The sequence below is a fragment of the Agelaius phoeniceus genome, chromosome 18, assembly GCF_051311805.1.
Source record: "Agelaius phoeniceus isolate bAgePho1 chromosome 18, bAgePho1.hap1, whole genome shotgun sequence".
Lineage (NCBI taxonomy): Eukaryota > Metazoa > Chordata > Aves > Passeriformes > Icteridae > Agelaius > Agelaius phoeniceus.
In genome coordinates, this window is record NC_135282.1 from 2,871,092 (window position 1) to 2,886,571 (window position 15,480).

General features: G+C 45.0%; 1 protein-coding gene across 1 annotated transcript; it reads right to left on the reverse strand.

The window, feature by feature from the left end:
- Positions 1 to 1,657: 1,657 nt before the first annotated feature.
- Positions 1,658 to 14,524, reverse strand: ANAPC5 (anaphase promoting complex subunit 5). Its single transcript, XM_054645784.2, has 17 exons — positions 14,283 to 14,524; positions 14,117 to 14,196; positions 13,329 to 13,438; positions 12,745 to 12,940; positions 11,683 to 11,749; positions 10,826 to 10,927; positions 9,603 to 9,793; positions 8,688 to 8,769; positions 7,956 to 8,045; positions 6,895 to 7,076; positions 6,290 to 6,425; positions 5,993 to 6,067; positions 5,070 to 5,191; positions 3,839 to 3,946; positions 3,112 to 3,259; positions 2,363 to 2,525; positions 1,658 to 2,015 (listed from the first exon to the last, which is right to left on the reverse strand). Exons 1-17 carry the CDS (start codon positions 14,484 to 14,486, stop codon positions 1,801 to 1,803), a joined length of 2,271 nt encoding a protein of 756 aa, XP_054501759.1. The 5' UTR covers positions 14,487 to 14,524; the 3' UTR covers positions 1,658 to 1,800.
- Between the last annotated feature and the right edge of the window lie 956 nt (positions 14,525 to 15,480).

Genomic DNA, 15,480 nt, shown 5'->3' on the forward strand with positions numbered 1-15,480 from the left:
TGTTTTTTCCATCCAGCACCATTTCTGCACCAAGCTCACCCCCGTTTTCTTTACATGAAGCAACAGCTTCAGCCTTGAGCAAGATGCAAACGCCACAGCTGGCCAAACCCTCTTCCTCATTTTGCTTCAAGGCTCGTTTGTGGGCACCACTTTGACACTGTAGAGCTCCCCAGAGCGGAGCCAGGCCTCCATGCCAGCTTTGTCGAGAAACGCTTATTTCTGAGAATCTTGAAAGCCACTCTAAAAATCAGGTTTATGCACTTACCGAAACGCAGTAGGTGTTCCGAACATTTTAAGGATTAAACTCCTCTATGTCGGCTAAAACACAGCAGAGAGGGAATGAGCCATCACCAGCGCTCCACAAGGCTGGGCTCCCCTTTGCCGTTGGAAACCTCGTTTTAAAATCAAGGCCCTGATGATCTGCCAACAGCCCCGATGCAGCACTAATTAACGGAATGTGTAAACTAACACCGGACTCTCAACCACACCCTAGTGCTTCTCTCTTCTTCCTTACCTGGCCCAGCTCCAGCAGAACCAGGTTTAGGTCTGGTGTGGCGATGCCACAGTTAAATCTGCTGTTTCCAAGCAGGGTAGCTCCGGGGCTTTAATGACCCTCAGCTTTTCTATAGTCACCAGGTGACTGACCCACCAAAGGTTTACACTCACAGGAGTGCAATCCTCTCTGCCCTCAAATTGCACACTACAGTCAAAATGAAATTTTCTTCCAAAATGAGGATCTCGTTGCTGGCAGTCAATGCCAGCACATCACATACTCAGTAATAGAATGGTTTGGGATAGAAGGGATCTCAAAGTCCACCCATGGGCAAGGACACCTTCCACTGCCCCAGGCTGCTCCAAGCCCTGTCCAATCTGGCCTTGGACATTTCCAGGGATGTGACAGCCACAGCTGCTCTGGGCACCCTGTGCCAGGGCCTCCCTCCCCACTCTCACAGGATGGTATTCCCCATCCAACCCTGCCCTCTGCCAGTGGGAAGCCATTCCCTGTGTCCTGTCACTCCAGGCCCTTGTCCAAAGTCCCTCTCCAGATTTCTTGGAGATTTCTTGGCCCCTCCAGATTACTTCAGTCAGTTGTGATCTCCATCTATTCACCCATAAAAGCAGAGCAGGTGAATGACATACAGTGCTGAGGGGAGAACACACACAATAAAACATTTCAGCTAAGCTGGGGCTGTTGTTTCCCACTCTTCACCCTCCTCATTCCCCCTCTGCACAAGGACACATGAAACAACAGTGCCAGGACTTTGCACTGTTAGACCTTTCTGCCTGAACCCTGTTTTTTCCCTTTCTGCCAGCACCATCTGTTTCTGCAGCGTAAACAGCAAATGCAGACAGGTTAAAAGCAAGGACACTTTTAAATGAGACTCCCCCTTCCATACCACTTAAAAAGAGCACAAAGGAGCTTTGCCTACATTTTCCACTATTTTTTTTTGTACCCCTGTGTTCATAAAGTCTGCATTGATTTGGGAAATGTCACTCCTAAGAACAGAACACTACTTCGTGACTGCACTGCTCCCCTCAGTGTGTTTACAACACAGTCAAGAGGGTCTTTTCACTTTTTCCCTGCTAATTTCTTAGCTTCAAGTAGACAATAAAAGTGAAATGGGTGGAAAACGACATTTGTGTTACAAAACACAAATTTGTTCAAGAGCAGACCATGATTTATTGGCAGTTATTCTGAAACCCGTACGACTGAATACAATAAAAAGATGCTTGTAAAAAAAAGAAAACAAACAAACAAAACCAGAAGAGGAAAACAAACAAATCTCATCTTTAAATGCATCACTTGAAGGCATTGATCAAGGGGACACCGTGTGCTGGCAGCTCCTGGTGCAGCTGACGGAACAACATGGCACATTTGTTCCTTTCCTGGGTCCTGCCGAGGCTGTGGAACAGCCGAGCTTGGAAGTAGAGAACGTCTCTGAGCTGCTCTTTGCAGTCCACTTTGGCAAAGTAAGTCTTGGCTTCATTTAGATTCAAGATAGCAGATTCCAAAGCTGTGGGAAAGAGGGGGACATTCATATTTAAGAAAATATCACAGTAACAACTCCAAGGCAGCTCAAGTCTAAGGAGGCCAATTACAAATTCCTCAGCTTTTCAAAACCATTTGTGTCTTAGCAACGTGGTCTCTCAGCTAGTTTCTATTATTCAGCCTTTGCTGCAAAATATGTGTGTGAAAGTATGCAGATAAACAATATTCCATTATAAACATCTGTGCAACAACTAATTCCAAATGAAATTTGTATACAATAACCAGGTAACACACTCTGGTGTAGCAGGACTCCAGTACAGACACTGGTTTGCACCTCTGAGCAGTTTCAGAGAGAATTACCCTTCACACTACCTTCAATCTTCTTTTGTGGAGTGTAGGAAGCTGCAGAAGCCACCTGACATTTGGCCACCAAGAACATGGCACAGCCTTTGTCCAGGACAGCTCCGTGGGCCAAGACAGGTTCTATTGCCATGTGCAGGATATTCAGGGCTTGTTCAGGAATGCCAAGGATCAGCTGAAAGAGAAATACTTGTTGGTCTCACACTGGAATCCACTGATGGGAGCAGCTTCTTCAGGGAACACCAACACAAGCCACGTCTGTTTCTGATAACGGGATGTAACATGCACCATTTATTTTCAACTTTTTCCCCCACTATCTTCTTTTAAATCAAAACTTGTGAGTAGAAATGAGCTGCTCTCTGAAATGATTGGGACAGGCTTCTCCACTCAGTGCTGACAGCCATGCCTCTCAGAATAACCAATATAACTGAACTCATTACCAGCATTATTTTTAATATACAAGCCAACCTGTGCTGCTAGAAAGCCAAAATACCAGCATAAAAAGACAACTGAAGACATTAAGACAGGGGAAATTTATGCTGCTTAATTATATACAATAACTATACATTTTAGTGATACACATGAAACTCAACTTTTATTAACTTCCTCGAAAGCTTTCATATTCAGAGTTTACTTCTTCACAATCAATAATTTAATTCCAGCAAGGCTGTGTTCCTAAATCTCACAGGAGTAAAACCAGCATCCAGATCCCCAGAATAAACGCTGCCCTGCAGCCCTGTGAAAACACAAATCAGCCCTACCTGGGAGAAAGCCAAGTTGAGCACGGTTTCAGAGGCCAAGTACTGCAGGCTGTACTCGCGCGCCAGGGCCAGAGCCTGCAGCAGCACGGGCAGCGCGATGGTGTGGCACGAGGACCTCCAGTACAGCTCTGCCATGCACAGCAGCACCCTGGCCAGACAGGGAGCAGCAGTTACAGACCTTCACTCTGGGTCAAAAATGTCCACTTGTTCCCAGGGGATTATTCCATCCACAGTGGGATTGGTTTTATTACAAATTACGCTGATGCATATACAATACATTTAAATTACACCCTTGAGAGGAGATGCCACAGGCATACAAAAGATTAAATAATATATATAATATACAATATACAATATATAATATATAATATCCTTATTTAAATATCTTTCAATAAAGATAAATAGCTCTCTCAAGATTTACACCAAGGTAAAACTACACACACACCCATTTCCCTATTTATTTTAGATGCAGTGTTTCCTTCTTCCATGAACCTTCATGGAACTTTAACTTTACCACCTTTTAGTTTACATAATAATAACTAGGTTTAAATGACACAATATTTTGAGGATTCCTCCATACTGTGATTAATAATTGAAATGACTCTGTAATCTCAGAATCACAGCAGGTAATCTGAAGACTAGTGAAGTCTGAACACAGACAAATTGAAATGGCTGATTCTAATCACTGCAAAGTGGCTGTAATACTCTGCAAATGAAACATTCTTACCTAATCACCATCTCGGTGTTCTTGATTTTCTGGCAGTGGATCAACAATTTCTGCAGAAGTTTGTGTGCCTCTGACATTTGATTTTGGGCTTTCAATACAATGGCTTTTCTGTTGTGGTAGAAAGAAAACATCACTGTATTTTTGTACTTTGTATAGAATTCTGCTCTTCAGAACACAGTGAAACAGGTCTCTATTTTGTGACCTGTTTCTTATAACTGCAGACTGGCACCCTGACAAAGTGTACACATGCTGCACACACAGACAGGAGGAAAAACAGATCTCCCTGGTGCCAACTGGACAACTCCCAGGCAGAAAGGATCAAACTCATAAAACAGCTTTAGATAGAAACCAGGGATTGCCAAAATCAAAGGCCAAACAGGCAGCAGAAGTGGGAGGACATGCAAGCTAGACAGCATAAGTAATTATCTGTGAGAAAAACAGGTATGAGGTAAAGCAGCTAAAATTGGCCTGAGCTAGCAAGGATATGGAGCAACAGGAAAATGGAGAGCAGGGAAGTCAGGACCAAATGCACAGCAGCAGGGGATGGGTACAAATGCCCTGAACCAGACACTGAGCAGAGTATTTAAAGATCAGGGAATTCATGATCAGTCCAATTCCAGAAGGACAAGCATCAGGTCCCACAGCTTGAATGCTGCTCTTCTGGCTGACTGGCACTGGCTGCTTTTAGGTGTTTTGCCTTTGAAAATTGACAAGAAATTCTTTGAACGCTATGTTGGTTTTCATATTCACCAAATACCAAGTTTTAACTGTAACTATTTTTAACACGTCATTCTCATTTAGGAACAAGACCACATTAAGGTGAGTGGAAAAAAAATCACATTGTTCCATTTTGGAGATGTAGAAACCAGGCCACAGAGGAATTCACTCAAGGGCTGAGCTCCCTCCCCAGCTATTTGACATAAAAATCTGCCTTGTGCTCAGGTTTGAGTATAGCAGATTTTGAAGACCTCACCATGACAGAGTCACAGCCCTGGAATAACACCAACTTCACCTATTCCAGTTCTTAAAATGCCCAGAGAAACAATTACAAATTATTATTGCAGCACATGCTCTAAGGGAATAGCCCTAGAGGTTAGATAACATGACCTTACCTAGTCCTGGAAAGGGAAAAAAATGCAAGCACATGTGACTGCCAGTGATCACCGTGCTAAATTTGTCATGATCTGCATGGAACACACCTGCAAGTGCACCAAGACCCACGATTTCTCACCTGTATACACCTTCAATGCTATTAAGTGCTGTAATTCCTGCTACAAGAGAATCTGCTACGTGGTATCTGCCATCGTTCATGGCTCGCTCAAACTGTATTTTCTGATCAAACAGCATCCAAAGCTAAACAAAGAACATCCAGAAACAAGCTTTAGAAGTTGTGCCTGCTCATTTTCCAATCCTAAATTAGAATTTACTTTTTATTTTTCCCCGGGGGGTATTTGTCTCTAGACACACTAACTCCACTGTCCAATTATTGGATTTACTGAATTACTGTCCTCAACAGAAATGCTCAGGTCTGGATTAATGTTCCAATACTGAAGCTCACCTACTTGACTGCATTTTATGTGAAAAGGCTCTTTTAAGTCATTACTAATGATTTGAGACTTGTAGACAAGTAGACTTGTTCTGTAGTGAAAAGAGAAGGCTCACACTACATCTGATGGGATCTCAAGCACTTCAATGTAAATACTATCTTATAGACTCCTGTGGCAGTGTTTCCCAGAGTCACACAAAAATCAGGTTATTAGCCTATTATCTCAGTTATTTCTGGATTGTAATATATCAAAATAAGCAGCACTAATTAAACAGAACTTTGAAGCTTCAAATCAATGCAGAGCATTTAATTGCTCTATGTGCTCATGAAGCAGATGTGTATTCCTCTCTTAATGAAATTTCTACTTGAACAGCTTCCTCTTAGGAGGTTGTGGTGAGAGAAATGTCTCACCAGTCTGAAAACAACACAGGCAGCTTTTCCATGCTTTTGTAAAAAAACTGATGCTGCACAGCTTCCCATGAGGACGAGCCAAGGGAAATGAGGAAATGTATAACCCAAGGCATCCAGAGGAAAATTCGGGAGCAGTGGGATTCAAATCCTAATGTACAACAGTTACACAACCTACAGCTGAATGCTAAGTACTCTACCTGTGCATGCTGACTGTTGGGAGGGAATCTCTCCTTTAGGTGTTTCAGTATTTCAGAAGCAGCTGCAAAGTACCCCTGGAACACAGAAGGACACTGATTAATGCACCCTGCTCCCCTCCCTTTCAGCACAGCCCTCGGGGAAGGGATTTGCCCAGCAAACACCCTGCATTGTCTCTGCCCCCAGAGCGGGGCGTTAAAGGCAGAAAAAACCACAAGTGGAGTCTTGCACCCTCTGTCAGCACCACCCACCGGTCCTCTCAGCACATGGCACTTGGTGCAAGCAGCCCTGGAGCTCACCTGCTCGGCGTGCAGCTCTGCCAGGTGACACAACACCACAGCAAAGGACTCGGTGTTGTTCTGCTGAACGCCCACGTTCACAGCCTCCAGACTGTTCATGCTCAGCAAGGTCTGGGCTTGCTGAAGTGCCATGGTGCTTGTGCAAGAGAAATATCTTTTAGTTTTCAAGCAGCAAACAACAACCATTTTTAATCTATGGTCTTGTTATGACAATAGTCTACATTGTCTGGTTAAGCCAGGGGCCTGGGGAGAAGGAAAACTTGTAAAATAACTGCTGTCCAGAGACTCTGCACTGTGCAGGCACAGCAAGTACTACAGACTGAAAGCTGCACACAGCCAAAGCACTGAGATGCTGAAAGTGGGGGCACAGGAACAATTTATGATCTATTTGCCTCTACTAAATGGAAACTCTATCTCTTCTTCAGTATGAGTTTTAAAGAAACACAAGAGAATGGAAATAATTGCACTCAGCCTGTACTGAATCACAGTCTGATTGCTTTATTTTAGTGCACTGGAGAGACACAGTCACTTGTTACACCTATATAAATGCATTATGTGCTAACAAGTGCAGCAGCTAATCCAGGAGTTCCAAACAAAGCAAATACCTGCGGCCGTACAATCTCCAAATGGCTGTTTTCTGTGCTATGCTGATGTCTATGAGCTCTGACAGGCTGTGCTTCCAATGCAACAGATCAGAATCCTTTAAGGCATCCATCAGTTTGTTGGCAGCCTTTCCTGCAAAAGCTCTTTGCTGAACCAAGGACTGTATTCCCAAGGAAGCAAGATACTGGGAAGGAGGAAAAAAAACATACCTACAATGATGGAAGACAACAGAGTACCCCAGGCTTGCAAATTACACTGGAGCAGAGTTCTAAACTACCAAAAAAGAAACCCAAAAAGGCAGCACAGACAAAGGAACACTGCTCCAGGCATTTCTTTAAATACTCACTTATGCACACCCACACATATGTGAATGTCATTTTGTTGGATGTGAAAGGTAATTTCCACTCCCCCACACAGAAATCTTATGGAGGAGGACAGGAGCAGTACCTGGATTTCTCCAGAACTGCTGTGAAAACAGCCTTTGCTTTCCTTCCCTTCCCCACAGAGGCCATAGCTGCTCCTATCTCCCAGCAGTTTTAGTCCATTTTAGAACAATTCTCTTAACTAAGGAATTGTGGATTTGGGGAAGACAGAACTAAACATTAACAGACAACAGATCTATCAAAGGGGAGGGCTGCCCTGCAAGATTTCACGGAGCTGTACAAATAAACACGTGTTCAAAGCCCTGCCAGAGGCATCAGCACTGAGCTTCAGGGAAGGTGGAGCCCTAAGAACCTCCCCTGAGCACCAGATTGTAACAAAATGTGCCTGGGCCAGTAGCCACAGAGAGATTTTCTGCCTGAAAATCAAGCAAGTTAGAAGGAAAACCAGTGAGCCTTGCAATAATGCTCTGGCATTAAAGCAACTGAGCTCTGGCTTGTTAATATGAAGCATAAAAGTCATAGAAACAGCTGGATTTTGGAGTGTTAAAATATGTTTGTTTAAATCCAGTCCCATATTTTGAACAGACAAGTCACAAACCCCCAAACTCTGAACACACACACGCCCATCGCCACATGGGTTTGTCCCAGAATAAAGTTAAGGATTGATGAAATGGACTCACTGGCAATCCAAAATGTAAGGATTTGTTCACAGAGTGCTCCAGCAGAACACAGCTGTCAAATATCTTCTGCTCCAGGATGTACAGCCAACTCTAGCAAGGAAAAAGATCAAATTCTCATTGCAAATAACTGATGGCTGCAGCACTTTCAACTTGGCTTGCTGTTACAGAATGCACAAAAAGTCACTGGAAATGCAAACCACTTGAGGATTGATTCTAAGGAAACTTCTACTAAATGCTGCACAGCAAAACATATCAGAAGTGCATCTAGGCTGGGATGCTGGTGTGGCACCAGCCAACCTGGAGGTTCAGTGGTGCACAAAAATACAGGGAACTGTGGAATGCAGCACCTCAGGAGTTTGATACCACTGATGTCAACTCATTATAATGTTAATTACAGGGAAAAAAACAGAGAGAAATCCAAGTCCTTCCCTCCCACTTTGCTTGCTCTAAAGGTGGCTCTGAGAATTCAACAGACAGGAAGGAGGAAGCTTCTGAAATACTTATTCTTTTACAACATCTAAGACTCAACTTTGAGCTTACTACTGAGATCTCTGGGATAACAATTCCTGCTTAAGGAATTAACCCTGAGCTGCAACAAACCCTCCCATGATCCTTGCCCTGTGTGCCCTGTGTGATGCCACCCCGCTGCTGGGCAGCCAATGCTGCTGTGAGAGGAGCTCTGCAGCAGCTCCCTGAGCAGAACCATCCAGGTGGCTTGCACAGAGCTCTTACCAGGCAGTGCTGCAGGCACACGTGGTCATTGGACTCCTGGGCAATCCTGATGGCTTCCTGAAGGGCCAGTTCAGCCTGCTGGCTGTGACAGACAGACAGACAGACGGACAGAGGGAGAACAATTACTGTTCCTGCAGTGCTTAAGATACAGCATCCTGATCCAGAGGAATATTGATCTGAATTATGCATAGTGCACTCAGATCTCTGATTTAACAGCCTGTGTTTTCCTCCCAGCACTCAGCAGTGCATTCTGGTTTTCAGGACAGTAAGTCTGACAGCATCTGCAAACCAAAATGCAGCTGTAACCCCTACATGGCCTTTCAAGCCCTGTACAGGCCACGGTGCCAAGTTATTGTTTGAACAGGGGCAACATTTAGAATCTGCTTGTGTAGAAATTGTTACTCTCAACTTTGCAGTGTCCTTCCCCTCTCCAGTCCTTTCACATCGTGCCTCCAGGCAGCAATCAATAAATGCAAACCATAAATGAAGATGGGTAGGCCAGCTTTATCAACAAAACAAACCCCAACCCATGTGGCATTTTAAATTTTAAAAGCTTGGATGGCTTTTTTGGTTTAATTATTCTTTTGTCAGATCATCAGCTCTGTGTTGACTTGCAGAAAACCAACCACACTTTCTTGAAAATATGGATGAAAATAGGCATTCATGCCCACTGACCCTTCTGAGGTCATGGAAATGTAATTGAACACTTAAAATACCCAGGACACAGACAAATGTCAACTCTTAGATGGCTCAGTTATTATGGAAACCAAATAAACATCAAAACAAAAACAAACCCAAACAAACCCAGATCGCAAGAGGATCCCAACCCAACCCCAGCTGCTGTCAAGTGGGACAAAGCCCCAGCAGGGTTTTTAGGAGGAAGGGGGGGTCTCTCGGGGTGGCTGAGTTCCCTACTAGTGGCCGAAGCGGCAGTGCAGCGCCGCCAGGTTGAGCGCGGCGTAGCGCAGGCTCCGCCCGTAGCCCTCGTCCCCGTTGCTTTTGCTCTCCGCCCCCGTGAGGATCAGCCGGTCAAAGTAGTGCAGGAGGCTGTGCGTGGAACTGAAGACATCCTGCACCCTGAGGCTGTTTAAGTAGCTTAAATAATGCTGGAAAGGGGAAACAAAATCAGTTTTAATTGTACAGATATCAAAGCAGACTCGGTGTTTCAGTCCAAAACATGTAACTGTGAAATACCGATCTGAAGTTGCTGATACTGATACTACCTGGGCAGGATTTCTGGATAAAACTGGATAATATTTTGGACAATATTGGCTGTTTGCCCTAACAGGATCTGCCAAATGGTGAAGATTACAAGATCTGTCAGAAAGATCCCAGAGAGTCTGAGATCTCTGCAGAGGTGGAATTTCTGCATTTATGTGAGAGTGGAAATGGAGGCAGGATGTACTCAGAAAGACACTAAGAAACATCAGCACTGCTTCCAAATGCTGTGCAGATAGAAAGGAGATGCTAAAATTGTGTCTTTTCTTTTTGGCATTGAGACTGGCCAGGATAATCCTTTATGCTGTGAAGTCCAGGCAGGGACTATGGCAGCCCTTCCAAGGATCCCCTTCCCAAGAGCAGCAAGGAAAATCCTGTCTGCTCAGCCCAGGGCTGCTGGGAGGCAGAGGTGGAAAGCAAGGCAGGAAGGAGCTCAAGAAGAAGCTGTTGAGGGACAAAGCAAGAGCTCACAGCACAGGTCTGGCCCCTCAGCACGAGCTGCCTGTGGCTTTCAGTATAAATTGCTGTTAAGGACCAGAAGCAAAGTGAACAACAACCAGCAAAATTAACAGATATTGCACTTAATACTGATTTTTAAACTACAGGAGAATGAGGCCTGAAATTACTTAGGAAAATGTGGGCAAATTATATAAGTTTTAGATTTAGTTGAACAAGAATGCACTCAGTCCCACCAAAATTAAGAGGTTTATATCTGTGCATGAAGGGGGAGTACTTTGCTTAATTAAGGTTCCTGTACCTTCAGGAGTTTTAGTCTGAATTACTAAACATTTACATGCAACTTGCTCACAGTTTTATCATCTACTTATATTTCAATAGAGAATAAATTACTTCCAAATAATCCTATCCTTGAGATAAGCAATCCTTTTACAACCATTCTGGATGAAGAAAAAGATACTTACTGCTTCAGCAAAGTCTGGATTAAATTTTAACAAGTTGTTCAATTCCTTTTGTAAAGATGCTGGAGCAAGAGCCTTTGTCTCATCATTCTTTAGCAAAGAAGCCTGGAATAAAAATTGAACAGTACAAGTAAGAAATGTAACTCCATAAGGAGGGTTATAAAAATACATTGTGGTGCAGGATTGTCAGGTTGTTATCTGCTTGGAGAGGACATTAAAGAAGATTTTGTGGCAGCTCTGTCTATTATGACAGTGGCAGTTCTATATTGCATTATAGTGTTCAATTTCCAGAGATCACAGAGACCAAGTCAAATAAAACCTTATTCAAAGGACTGTTTAAAGGCATTTAAAGAATTCTGGTTAAGTTTCTCTCTGAAGAACTATTGCCACACATTGCTCACTGGAATTGTATGTATCTTCTCACACAAAAAAAAACCCTCAGGAAAACAAAATGATAAATCCAATTTGCTTTGGCAAGCAGTTCAATTAATTTAAAAAATCACAAAAATGTAGCTACTAAAATTAGCATTACTGACTATTGAATTACTGACATTTGTGTCCATGTGTATTTCTGTTCCCTTTTTTATTTACCAGCTGGAATAACCAACAAAACTGCACATTTCACAGAAATGTGAGGCAAGCAGAGCAGAAGGACCTTCTGAGAATCAAATATCAGCATATGGTGACATGTCTGGATGAAACACTCACAGCCCCAAGTGCTCACACTGAGCAACAACAAGCAGGATATCAACAAGCCTCTACCAGAGCACAGAAAACATCTCAGCTGACACTGTGGGTAAAATTCAAGGTGAAATTCGTGTTATGGAACATTTCCTCCACTTTAATGAGAATTAACATACCTGCTGAGAAAGAAAATACTCTGCTTGTTTCTGGGAAAGAGGCCCACTGCAGGCTATCTCTTCTTCCCTGTAAGACACACTCTGGTTAGAAACAGGGGCAAGGAAAGACAGCACAGAAACACATTTCATCAGACACCCCCACTGCTGCTTTATAAAGATTTCTGAGATATTACAGCTCAAAGCATGAAAGAACACTGAGAAAACTTAATAAAGAACAAAATCTACTCCATCAAAGTCAGCAATCCAAATGATTTCACAGAGTTTAGCTTCAACCTGCAGAGACTGTAGTTGAGAGCAACATTACCCTAAATACACCCTAAAAAACCCTAAAGAAATACAGCAGAGAGAAGATTTGCAGCTGACATGTTCAAATGGCTCTGCTCTGGTTTTTCTGTCTTCTGAAGAGAGTCCCAGGGAGATGAACTGGCACTTTGGCCACATCCATCACAGCTGGAAACAGCTGGAAACAGCTGTTCTGCAGGACATTCACTCTGTGGAAAGCCAGCAAGCCCAGCACCCAGCCAGAGCCCAAAAGCTGCTGTCTGACTCACCAATTCCTGCACAAGTTTATACAAATACAGTTTGCAAAGTACATTTTAAATACATGGACACATCAAATACTTTCAGGATTATTCTCACAATGGAGCATCTCTTCAGCAGGTGAAAACTCTCAGTGTTTGCTTCTCCTATTTGAGGTAAATAGACACAAGTTCTTTTATTTGGAGAACGGTGAAGAGCAAAACAAAACAACTCAACTTCTTATTGAGCAATCTTCCCTTGCTGGCAGCAGAAGTGACCTCTCCAACAGTTTTAGCACGTCACAACCAGAGGAGTCACCCAGCAGTGGGAAATTGTGGGCAGCAGCTGCCCTCGGGCTGTGGTTCCCTAGGGGAGGACGAGGATGGGGCAGTGCCACCTTCCCGAGCCACTGACAAATGTCACCACACGGTGGCACCAAGGAAACGAGCGGCCACAAAGCTCAGCCCGGCTGTAGGAGACTTTAAACAAATCAAAGATTCATTTTCTTAAAAGGTTTAAAAGGCTTTAACACGAATTGATCACCTTAAAGGCCCGTCGAGTTCTTCTTTCTCCATTTTCCCATCCAGCTCCTCTGGATTTGTCAGCTCCATCTCATTCTCATCAGCTCCATCCTTTTTCTCATCCTTCTGGAAGTACTGCTGGAGTGCTGTGTAAAGTTTGTAGACCTGGCTGAAGGAAAGTTTGTTGTATGCCAGGATCATGTGGCGCAGGAACAGACCTGGAGAGGGAAATTCCTGCTGTGAGCAGGGCTGGAGACAGGAGACAAATCCATGGCCAGCAGCTTCAAAAACATCATTCAGTTCCTCATCAAACAGAAATCAATGAGAAATTAAATAGAAATTACTGAGCCTCATGTCAATGATACAACTCAGTGTTGCAGGGTGTAAATCACCCTGTAAATCTCACTAAAGATAAGTGATAAATTGTTAAAATCAGTAACAACCTCACAATGTGCAAAACCATCAGTTAATATGCAACATCTGAGCAAGAGAAAAATGACATTCTGCAATTTGAAACTTCCCCAGAAAAACAAAGCTGTGTCCTGAGGGAGTGACATCAATGACAGCTATCACAACAAAAATAGCTCATGGATAACAATTATTTACCTACTACACTTGTTTTATGGACTTCTGGCTCTGTCCCTGAGAATGAATCTGAAAGATCATCAAAAAATTGCTCCATGTCTTTCAGCTCTCCTTCTGCCATAAGTTTTAACCTAAAGAGGGGAAGAAAATGTGATTTTTAGGGTATTAATACAGACAACAAGGGAAAAATGACATGTTTTAGGGTATTAATATAGACATGAAAATATTCCCCTGCTTCCTGCATAAATGAGCAAACACAAGTGATAACTAACTTCTTGAAGCCTAGGAGGTTATCATACTGAGGTAAATAAGATCACATTAAATAGTGGTAAGCCTAATAATAATAATAATGATGATGATGATGATGATGTTTGGGCATGTTTTTCTTTTTAAATAGGTCTTTATTATGAGAATAATTAGATGAGATGGTTATTCTTAAAACAAATAGGAATCCTTTTTATTTTGGAAATTAACAAATTTTACAATTTTAAAAATTGTTTCAAAAATTTGTAATTTTTGTACTGCTTGCATTTTTGGAATTGTGAGTTTGCTGTTTAGTGAGTTATTTGATATGACAACAGATCTTCTGTCCTGCAGAAACTTTAAATCTGATGACTTCGATGTTGGTGCCTTACAGAACTTAGTTATGACAAGTATGAAACTTGTCCAAGTAGAGTTTTGGCCCAAACTGTGCTTCCAGAGCCTGACATTTGCAGGTTTCGGGGCACCTTCCCGCGCTGGAGCGGACACGAACAGCGCAGGGGATCCCTCGGCGGCTCCTGCCCCGCCCCGCCCGCCCGGCCCCGCACCTGATGTGGACGGAGCCGGCCAGGTGCGGGCAGCACTCCTCAATGGCCTTGCGCAGCCGCGACAGCGCCATATCCGGACCCTGCGGAGGACAGCGACATGTCGCGACAGGCCGCGACACAACGTGGCCGCCCTTCCCCCCGGCCCAGCCCCAGCCCGGGCCTCGACCTGCAGCAGCGGCAGCAGCAGGCGGTTGAGGCGGCGGCGCTCCAGCAGGCCGAGCTGCGGGCCGGCGCGGCCCAGCTCGCTGAGCAGCACGAGCAGAGCCATCTTGTGCGGGGTGACCCAGTCGCGGACGCCGAACACGTTCGCGTGCACGACGCCGTTCGTCAGCATCGGGTTGAAGTAGAGGCTCTCGTGCACGCTCGCCATGGCGGCGCCGGGGGCCCGCCCGTCGCCCGGGAAACCGCGCGCGCCCTCGCCCCGACGGCCAATCGCCGCCCGCGCCGCTGGCGCGCGCGCAGCGCCGCAGCCAATCGGAGGAGGGGATGTGCGCCTCCATAGCGGGGCCGCCGCGACGGGCCGGGCGCGAGAGAGACGTTCCGGGGAGAGAAGGGTCCCCGCTGCGGCGGGGCTGCCCTCCCCGAGCTGCCCTGCATGGCGGCCAGGCTGCGGCTGCGGACAGCGAGGGGATGGGCTGCGCTTGGGCCGCTGCGGCTCTGAGGAGTTATCTGCTAGATAAGGAAACAGACATTCTCTGTGTGCTGGCACTGCTGAGGCACCGCAAACCTTGGGGTCAGTTCTGGGCCCCTCACGCCGAGCGAGACCCTGAGGGGCTGGAGCGGATCCAGGGCAGGGAACTGAGCTGGGAAGGGGCTGGAGCACCAGGAGAGGCTGAGGGAGCTGTGAGGGGGCTCAGCCTGGAGAAAAGGAGGCTCAGGGGAGCCTTTGGTTCTGCTCAACTCCTGACAGGAGGGAACAGCCTGGGACCGGGCTCTGCTCCAGGGAACGGGGACAGGGGGAGAGGGAAGGGCCCCAGGCTGGGCCAGAGCTGACATCAGGACAAATTTCATCACTGAAAGAGTGTTGAAGCATTGGAAGGGGCTGACCAGGGAAGTGGTGGAGTCATCATGCTTGGAAGTGTAAAAACAAACTGACATGGCTCTTTGCAATGGGGTTTGGTGATTGGCAGCAGGTTGGACTTGATGATCTTGGAAGTCTTTTCTAACTTTAATGATCCTGTGACTAATAGAGCTGTACCAGGTGAGGTACAGGTGACCATGGGCAGTGGCTTGGTGGAGTTACTGATTTTGGGAGCTCTCTAAACAGACACAGAGTCTGGTTTTAAAAGGAGATGTTTATTCTGCACAGGCTGCAGGGTGGAGGTTTCCACAAGTCAAGCAGCCCGAGGGGTAAAAAGTTACAT